This window comes from Hordeum vulgare, chromosome 2H (genome assembly GCF_904849725.1).
Source record: "Hordeum vulgare subsp. vulgare chromosome 2H, MorexV3_pseudomolecules_assembly, whole genome shotgun sequence".
NCBI lineage: Eukaryota > Viridiplantae > Streptophyta > Magnoliopsida > Poales > Poaceae > Hordeum > Hordeum vulgare.
The window spans coordinates 32,459,890-32,470,061 of NC_058519.1; the positions used below are offsets into that span (position 1 = coordinate 32,459,890).

A 10,172-nucleotide genomic window follows, 5' to 3' on the forward strand; every position below is an offset into this window, starting at 1 on the left:
TCAGACATGCAGTGAAGGCCCGAAATGAAATGGCACCTCCTGAGGTGCAAGGACATATATAAATATATAATCAAAACAATGCATGCCTAAAGACCATAGAGTTCTGATGATAAGTGATCTGTGCATGGCGATCAGGACAACAAGATGCACAACATACGGTTAAAACATGCTGCCACGAACAAAAATTTGTAAGGAGCATATACTATGGGAAATCGGCAAGCAAGCTATCATCAGTCCATACTATTTCTGATTCTCATCAAACATCGGACGACGAATTTAACACAAAAAGTATGCAATGTAAGTACCACCAAAGTCAGGTACCAAAAGAAGCAGATACAGATATTAAGCTATGTTGCGAATCTGCACTGCTGAGAAAGGGTCCTCAAAGGAGTAATCCGTCCCTCTCTTGAAGCTCCAGGGGCTACCTCCTTCAGGACCTGTGCTCCCGAGAAGCACCATTTCGCAGGACATGCTGGTCATCTTGTTAGAAGCTTCCTGCGCTTTACGAGTCGCCTCATCCATCGAGAATGACGTGAAGCTTGGGTTAGCCATGGAGATGGACGCAGTCCTCAGCGCCCTCGCGTTCAGGAAGAAGAAGTTGAGGAAGGCAACCTCCCCGAGCTCCCCTCGGAATTCTCTGTAGGAGAACACCTTGATACACGACTTGACACTTTCAGTGGGCTTGGCCAGCTTCCATAAGTTGAGGTTCCTCCTGGCATTGCCAGCTTGATAATCACATTTTTCAGACTGCAATAATAAAAGCAATTAAATCACTCACAGTTCAGCTATGATGTAATGCTGATACTTACACACACACCATGCAAATTAATACCACAGAGCACTTCATATTAATTGAAAAGCGGGAGATAATTTCCCGTGAAACAAACAGTATAGCATGCATACGGAAGAGATGTGAGATGCCAATGCTTCCCATGCATGAAGCTAGACAGAGTACCAACTATCCTAGTAAGTACAGATAAACAGCAACTAAGGTGGTCTCATGATTACAGTTCATGTATAACAAATTAAGAAGTGAGGCTACACATCCGAGCTGCAGTCTAGCTCTCCTAACACGTGCACAATTACCAAATATACATTCTTTGTAAGTTGTTAATCAAACATAACTGCCTGATACGATGCAGCGTAGAAGCAAAGCATCAATATGGCATTATGGCATGCTACACGGACCTCCAACAAATTGTGCGCAGGAATGAGCAACCCCCAGAATTCACAAATGTCATAACAAACTGAAATTGACATGCAACCCCCAGAACATATTGTACTCTGTCTGTATGTAGTATGTGTAGAGAAGACCTGATGGCCAAGCCAAAGTGTGGCAAGCCATCAAAGTGTGGCTGAAAAAACGAATGCCAAACTTTGGCAAAAGTTGGCAAAAAATTTAACTCTATGACAAATGGACCATAGAAACAATAAAGTGTGGCAAGCCAAAGTATGGCAAAAACCAAACATATGTCAACTAAACTGTGGCTGTCAAATTTTGGCTTGGCAAAGTGTGGCTGGGAACCAAACATGTCCTAAATGGAAGCATGAGAAGAACTGTCAAATTAGTTAAGGTCTAGTATGGCATTGTGGTAATATCACACAGATCACCAGCAAACTGTAGGTAGAAATGAGCAAGATAATCATATATAGGTTTCATCAGTCTGGCTCTGGCACTGCATGTCAGTTGCAAAATTGACAGCTGCAATACAGGCCCTGAAGGTGGAGATTGCTTTCCAAAAGTTAGCGTAGTGTAATAAGTAGAGAAAACCTGATGGCTGATAATAAATGGAATGCTTGAATTTATGATCATTGACTCGACAGGGCTATGCAAAGCAACGATCAATACTTTCACATGTGAAATTAGCAGAAAGTAACAACTACCAAGTAGCCCACACGTGAAAGATCAGAAATTGATATGGTGTATGCACTATGCAGTTTGTCATGTTTAATTTGCTATTCACACATAACACATTGCACAACTATTCATGTGCTTGCTACCATTGTCGATCATAAATAAAACATGGTCCAATCAATCAAGGCTGTCGCTGAAGAAATCAAACATATTCTGCATGGAAAAAAATACCATAATGTGCAGTGCCTCCAAATTGGGAAAGCAGCCGAGGAAGGAGGGAACCATCTCGGCATGGGTGTGGTTTCCAAAACGCACATTCAGACTCAGGACCTTGACACTGGTGGCCATGGTGCTTGGGCTCGCCTTTACCCCGGCCTGGAATGAACACAATTGAACAAAAAACGAAGTCACACATTTAGTGTTGAAGCTGTGGATCAACTAGGCATAGATCGATCCGGAGTTACCATGTACTCACCTAATCCCGAGTCCGAGGAACTCCCTGCTCCGGCCATCGGTGCCGGTGTAGTCGACGGTGGCGTGAGGGAGGAGGTGTGGTCGTGGGTGGTGCTTCCCGTGAGCATTGCGCTAACCCTAGATCGGAAGGGGATTTAGGTGGGGAGTCTGGCGGCGCGGTGAACCTCGTACCGTGCGCCCCGGCCCCCACCACTTTATTTATAGCGCAGGTCACAGGGGCCCACCAACCATAACGGGTTGGGCGCCCCCGATCAGGGCGCATAGATCAAGGGCCCGGTGGGCCGTTGGGCCCACGGAAGAGATCAACCTAACATTCTCCTCCTTAATCTCAACTTTCACTTTGACTTTATACTTTTATTTGTTCCATCACATATAGGCGTGTAAAGCATGTCTCATCGTCACAGCTTAATTGCCGATAGAATCATACAGCCACAACACACCTTTTGTTTTGAAACAAATTCATTTACTTCTGGGCCTCTTATTGTCCAGGGATCATAGGCTTTCCATCAAACCCATGCCGGCTAAGTGTTCCTTGAACACACTGGGTGGTAAGACTCCATATGCTTTCTCTCACAGAATGCATATTATACTTTTGGAGAACTTTCTCTAAATATGCTTTCTGTGAGAGTCCTAAGACTCCATTCTTCCTGTCTCGGTGAATTTCAATGCCCAAAACATATGAAGCTTCACCAAGGTCTTTCATGTCGAAGTGTGAGGATAAAAACTTCTTTGTCTCTTGTAGTGGATCAATACCATTGCTTGCAAGCAAGATATCATCCACATACAAGATTAGGAAAATATATTTCCCATGTTTAAACTTAGCATAAATGCAATCATCCTCAACATTTTCTTGGAATCCAAATCTTTTAATGGTATCATTGAACTTGATGTACCACTGTCTAGAGGCTTGCCTTAGCCCATAAATGGATTTCTTTAGACGGCAACCTAGATCTTCCTTGCCTTCCATGATAAAACTCTTGGGTTGTTTCATGTAGACATCTTCTTCTAAATCACCGTTTAGAAACGCCGTTTTTACATCCATTTGATGCAGCTCTAAATCAAAATGAGCAACTAGTGCCATTATGATTCTGAAGGAATCCTTACAAGAGACCGGAGAAAAGGTCTCATTGTAATCTATTCCTTCTCTTTGTGTAAATCCTTTTGCCACAAGTCGGGCTTTATACTTGTCTACATTCCCATTAGAGTCATACTTTGTTTTGTGGACCCATTTGCAGCCTACTGTCTTTGCTCCTTTAGGAATAATCTCTAAGTCCCAAACATGATTGGAACTCATCGATTTCATCTCATCTTCCATTGCCTCTATCCATTTTGATGAGTGAGGGCTTTTAATGGCCTCCTCATATGTGGTGGGATCACCTTCCATGTGGGTCATTTCTATATTGTATACTTTATAATCAGTAGAAATAGCGGGTCTTCTTGTTCTATTAGACCTTCTAAGTGCCTCATTGTTGGGCACACTTTCTACTATTTCTTGCTGCACTTCCAATTCATGATCAATAACGGGTTCATTCGGCTCCTGAAGGACAGGTTCCGGGTCTTCTCCCGCAGTTGTCATGGTTGGAGTTACAGCGGGTAGTGAGAAAAATGGATCTTGAATCATCGGAATGGGTGCATGCACCCTTTTCTCCTCAAGATCAATTTTCCGAGCTACCTTGCTCCCCCTCATCATCTCGTCCTCTAAGAAGACAACATGTCTCGTTTCCACAAACTTTGTGTATCTGTCTGGACAGTAGAAACGAAAACCTTTTGACCTATCAGGGTAGCCAATGAAATGGCAACTCACTGTCTTTGGGTCTAACTTTCCAAGATTTGGATTAAACATTTTGGCCTCAGCAGGGCATCCCCACACTCTTAAGTGTTGTAGGGATGGCACTCTTCCTGTCCAGAGCTCGTGCGGTGTTTTGGGCACCGACTTGCTTGGAACTCTGTTGAGAATGTGAATGGCGGTTTTAAGCGCCTCCATCCACAATCCCAACGGAAGGTTTGAGTAGCTCATCATGCTGCGTACCATATCCATGAGAGTACGGTTACGCCTTTCAGCTACTCCATTTTGCTGAGGCTCGCCCGGCATGGAATACTGGGCAACAATGCCAGTCTCTTGCAAGAATTTTGCAAAAGGTCCAGGGACTTGGCCATATGGAGTGTGTCGACCGTAGTACTCCCCCCCACGGTCAGACCTCACTATCTTAATCTTTTTATCAAGCTGATTTTCAACTTCAGCTTTGAATATTTTGAATTTATCCAATGCTTCATGTCGGTCTTTGATTGGATAAATGTAACCGAAGCGGGAGTAATCGTCTGTGAACGTTATGAATGAATCATAACCATCCACACTTTTCACCGGAAACGGTCCACAAATATCAGTGTGGACAATTTACAGTGTTCCTGTGCTTCGGTTTGCTCCTTTCTTTATCTGCTTTACATATTTTCCTTTATTGCAATCCACGCATTGTTCTAAGTCAGAGAAATCCAACTTTGGAAGAATTTCATTTTTGATTAATCTTTCTATTCTCCCCCTGGAAATATGGCCCAATCGACAGTGCCATAGTTTCGAGGAGTCGTGCGTTCTTTTTCTTCTCTTTTGATCGTTGTTCGACGAAGTACTTTGTTCATTCACATTCAACGCATAGGGCGCTTTTTCACATAGCGATAATAAATAAAGCTCATCATGTAGAAATGCATCCCCAACATAATCATTATGAGACCAAATGGCACATTTGCCATGTCCAAAGAAACATTGATAATCGTCTTTGTCTAAACAGGAAACACTTATTAAGTTCCTATTACATGAAGGTACGAAAAGCACATCCCTAAGCAGAAGTTTGAAACCACCGGCTAACTCCAAGGAGACGTCACCCACAGCTTCAACTTCGGCTTGGACACCGTTCGCAACTTCAATTCCTCTTGAATTTCTTGGCAAAGTTATCGTCGAAATGAATCCCTGTAAAGAATTTGCAACATGAACAGTTGCTCCTGAGTCAATCCACCAAGTAGATTTCATAAACTTTGTATACAAGGATTCATTAACAAAAGAAACTATATCTTTACCTCTCTTAGCCATGAAGGTCTTTAGAAAAACAGGGCAATCCTTCTTGTAGTGCCCCTTCTCCTTACAGTGGACGCAAGTTTCCCCGTCCACTGGAATGTGCCTAAGCTGATAATGGACAGGAGCTTTGCCATTGCCCTGTGGCTTGGAGGGAGAAGCTTTGTTGGGTGGAAAGCCCTTCTTCTTTTCCTTCACATAGTTAAGAGAGCCACCATGTGAGGCCTTAATCCTCTCCTCCTCCTGTGTGCACATTGCGATGACCTTTTCTATGTCCCAAGTCTCGGGCTGCATGTTGTAGTTGACAACGAAGGTCTCGAACTCCTTAGGCAAAGAAGCCATCACCAGGTGGACAAGAAGAGCTGGTTTTATCTCCAGATCCGCATCCATAGGTTTGAGCTTAGCCGCCGTGTGGCTCATCCTAAGGATGTGCTCCCTTATGCCATGGCCACCATCATGGTAGCTCTCTGTCACAAGTTGTTTGATCAACTGGGTGGCATACGTCTTAGAAGAGCCAGTAAACTGGCTCTTTATCTTGTTCAGCATTTCTTTTGCCGTAGGGCAATCAGCAATTGATCCCACGATAGTGGTCTCAATGGTGTTCTTTATAAACGCCAAACATTTCTTGTTGGCATTTAACCATAGCCTGTTGTTGATGGAGTGGGACATCACCTCTTTTTTATAATTTCCTTGCTTTTTGTCCCAGCTCTCATCATCCTCATCAGCCTCTCTGACTGGGTCTGCAGGTGCAGCTGGCTGTGGTTCCTCCAGAACCCAGTCCACCTCTGCAATGCAGAGGGCCATGTCCACCTTCTTCCTCCACTCAAAGTAGTTGTCCCCCCTGAGTGTCGGAATTTCCTTGAGGCAGCTCATCAGATGGAAACCTCCTGAAATCACCAAATAAGCGAAGTCAGTACGACAATCATATGCATTAAATAACGTTGGTTAACATAATCATATAATTACCTATGCATATTAATCTACATTATCGTTGGGCAAATGATAGAAATAAATGCATCATTTTGCAATATGCAATATGACTGTGTGATTAAACAACGTCGGTCAGAATAACAACATGATCATATTCCATATTGCTTTTAGGAGCGGAAAACGTGAAATAAAATTTCATGTGCCTCTTAACTTTACAGAAAATAATTCAGACATTTAAAATAAAATTCATGAACTTTATTAATGCTTTTATAAAAATCATGAACTATTCCTTTTATGAGAAAGCTATTTTATTCTCAAAATACTATCTACTTTTATTTACAGAAAAATTATATAACAATTCTGTAAATATCCACAGAAACTTTGAACATTTTTACTTTCTATTTTTCTAAACATATTTTCATAGAAAAAATGTCTAGAACATACTTTTAAAACTGTCTAAATAGACAGAGAACGAAAATTCCTTAAAAAAGGAAAATGGTTGTCCTGTGGACCCTTTTACTTTCGGCCCGAGAGACTTCTCCCGCCGGCCTGAGGCGTTGCCTCGGCCCAACAGTCAACCGGCTCGGCCTGGGGGGCGCATCTCCCGCCAGCCTAAGGCCTTTTCCTTTCGACCCGTGGCCTTTCCCCCTTATGGCCCGCTGGCGGCTTAGGTCTTTGCCCTGGACCGTCGGATTAGATCCGACGACCGGGCGCAAGCATCGCTGGGATATAACCCAGGCTACAGCGAGCCGAAAACCCTAGCCGCTTTCATTTCCTCCTCCCGGCGCCGCTCTATCCCTTTTCTCCTCCCTCTCTCTCCCTACAGAGAGACCGAGAGCGGCTCCTCCTCTCGTCGGGCATGGCCGATGGTGGGCCGGACCCACCGCGCGGTGGCTTTAAGCCCCGCCGAGCGCTGGCCGGGCCGTGGCCGCCGGCTGTGGCGGCCGAGGGCCCCGCGCCGTGCGCCGTCTGCCCCGCCGAGGGGGAGGCCGTCGGGGTTGGCCGACGGTGAGCCGGGTCCTTCCCTCGCGCGGTGGCTCTAAGGCCCCGCTGAGGTGGCCTCTCTTCGCGCGGTGGCTCTCAAGCCCCGCCGAGAGGGATCCCGCGGTGGCTCTCTGCCCCGCTCGGATCTGGCCCTTTGTTTTTTTCTTGTGGCCGTGCCCCTTTCCTATCGCAACGGCGGCGCCCTTCACTCCCCTTGCCGGTGCGCGCCCTCTCCCGAGGGAGAGTGTGCCGCCGTCAAGGGAGGTGTTGGGATGCCAACTACCCTGCTGTTCTTTTCGTCCTTGAGCAGTTCGATGGCGCCATCTCCGTCCCCTTTGCCGGCTGCACGAGCACCTCTAGGGTGAACGCGCCGCCGTCAAACGGTTCGGTAGTGGCGCCCTTTTCTTTTGTTTTGCATAGTTCCCCCTCTCTTTTTGTTGTCTTTTGTCGGTTTCAATCCGATCTTTTGGATCGAATATGATCCGTACTTTGTTTTTCCTTTCGGATCTTGATCCGTACTTAGCCCCCGAGGGGGTAGGTTCTTCTTCCCCGCACCTCGGCTTGCCGATGCGTGTGGGGATCGAGAGGAACAGGCGCGGCCTTGCGGCGGCGCTTCTTTTCCAACGAGGCCGTAGCCATCCTCGGTGCCTTGCCCATCTAGGGTTCGTAGGGGTAGGGAACAAATGCTTTTTTCTTTGTACCGAATAAATCTCTGCCTAGTGGCTCATGATACGAATGTTGAAGTCGTGGATCAACTAGGCATAGATCGATCCGGAGTTACCATGTACTCACCTAATCCCGAGTCCGAGGAACTCCCTGCTCCGGCCATCGGTGCCGGTGTAGTCGTCGATGGCGTGAGGTAGGAGGTGTGGTCGTGGGTGGTGCTTCCCGTGAGCACTGCGCTAACCCTAGATCGGAAGGGGATTTAGGTGGGGAGTGGCGGCGCGGTGAACCTCGTACCGTGCGTCTCGGCCCCCACCACTTTATTTATAGCGCATGTCACATGGGTCCACCAACCATAACGGGTTGGGCGCCCCCGATCAGGGCGCATAGATCAAGGGCCCGGTGGGCCGTTGGGCCCACGCGGAAGAGACCAACCTTACAGGACGACCTCCATCGGCTGGACATTTTGCTAACTGAACAAACTGTTAGACTGCACTACAGACAGGAGATGTTTGTACCATAACGATGGTGTCTTGGATCTCTAGCATTGTGTTCCCTGGCTCCAAGATTCCTAATGCGTGCAGCTTGGGAGCATCGCCAATCCTGACTCTGGTGCACAAGCCACCGGCGTTGCTCCGAAAGCCCTCCAGGATGAGCCGCTCGAGGCGAGGGGCCTTCACAACGGCAATGTCCTCCAGAACAGAGCTGCAAATCTGGACGCATCGGAGGCTCTGGCTGACGAGGCGAAGGCGCAGCCCCTTGTTGCATCCGTGGATGTTGAGGGTCTCCAGGATGGGGCTCATGGCGACCACAAAGTCGATGTCCCCGTCCTCCATGACGACGCTGCAGATGCCGAGCTCACGGAGATGGGGGAAGGAGGTGCGGGGCGGTAACCTGGCCACGTCCGGGAACCTCCAGAGGCCGATGTAGATGCGAACGAGGCTGGTGATGCCGAAGAGCGCGGGCGGGAGCGGCACGTCGAGCGGCCACGGGCGGTTGACGAGGACGAGCTCCTGGACGCCCTTGGTGGCGAGTAGCTGGAGGCAGCGCGCGAGCTGGACCTGGTACGCGTTCGCGGGGCTGCAGGTGAGGTGGACGGTGGGGATAGCGCCCGTGTGCGCTTCGAGGATGCTGGAGACGGCGGCGATGATGGCCGGCGAGTCGGCGGGTGTGGGTGTCAAGCTGCAGCCTTTGGGGCGGAGGTGGGCGTCGGCGAGGACTTGGGGCGTGGAGAGCCAGACCCGGCGCCAGCGCGAGGCGAGGACGGAGGTGCGCGCGCCGTCCTTGACGGGGAGGCGGCAGACGATTTCCCGCAGGAGCTCGTCGCGGAGGAGGCTGATGCGGTCGACGCCGTCGGGGGCGGGGATGGCGGGGCTGCGCGCCGTGTCCGTGACGACGAGGCGGGAGAGGATTCTTTGGAGGGGCGTGTGCCGCCGGGGGTCGGAGAGCGGCAGGGCGGGGACGAGCTCGGTGCAGATGTGGGTGAGCAGCTGCTCCGTGGATCGGTCCACCTCGTGCGGGTCAAGGCCCCTACGCCGCAGATCGGCCTCCGTAGCGGGGTCTACGTTGGTGAACGGCGGCTGCCCGGCCATGGTCGGCGGCGAGGGTTTGGGGATTTGGGGGAGAGAGCGAGTGGTCTGTGTGACTGACTGTGGACTGTGGAGCGAATGGCCATTGTACAGGGTTTTCGGTGTTTAATTGGGCCGACATCCCGCACAGGCTTGTCACAGGCCCACCAGTCAGTTAACTGCATCGCATTTCTCAATGCATCTCCTCCCTCAAAAAAAAAATCTCCTCCCTCAAAATTATCTCAAAAAAGTATCCTCCATCAAAAAAATTAGTATCACTCAAAGCCATTCCCATTTCTCAATGCATTCCTAATCCGTCCCTACTAATTTGGGTATTATGTAATAATGTTGACTCTCAATTTTTTACTTGAATGACAAATGGGCCCACTCGTGGCTGGCCAGACCATTTCACCAATCCCCTTCTTTTCTACCCAATTCATCGGAAATTATTTGTCTAAGAAATGATGTATCAAACTTATTTTAGTTTTAGATATGTCTATTTTTATCCATTTCCTCAAAAAGTATTTTTAGACGGAGGGAGTACTCGCTAGCACGCACGAAGTTGGCGGCCACCGTCGTGCCTGCAACCGTCCTCTTCGTGCTAGTGTAACTCGCTCCTCATCAGGAGGAGTGG

General features: G+C 48.3%; 1 protein-coding gene across 1 annotated transcript; it reads right to left on the reverse strand.

The window, feature by feature from the left end:
• Positions 1-230: 230 nt before the first annotated feature.
• On the reverse strand, positions 231-9,718 carry LOC123424655 (putative FBD-associated F-box protein At5g56700). The gene is made up of 3 exons (XM_045108304.1): positions 8,489-9,718; positions 2,087-2,230; positions 231-747 (listed from the first exon to the last, which is right to left on the reverse strand). The coding sequence occupies exons 1-3, from the start codon at positions 9,560-9,562 to the stop codon at positions 343-345; spliced, it is 1,623 nt and encodes a 540-aa protein (XP_044964239.1). The 5' UTR covers positions 9,563-9,718; the 3' UTR covers positions 231-342.
• Between the last annotated feature and the right edge of the window lie 454 nt (positions 9,719-10,172).

Bases quoted from the DNA above. Each gene is read 5' to 3' on its own strand.
- LOC123424655 (XM_045108304.1), bottom strand. From the start codon at position 9,562: ATGGCCGGGCAGCCGCCGTTCACCAACGTAGACCCCGCTACGGAGGCC. The intron at 2,231-8,488 runs GTACAAACATCT...TGTTCATTCCAG, and splicing joins TCCAAGACACCATCGTTATG to GCCGGGGTAAAGGCGAGCCC. The intron at 748-2,086 runs GTATTTTTTTCC...TTATTATTGCAG, and splicing joins TGGAGGCACTGCACATTATG to TCTGAAAAATGTGATTATCA.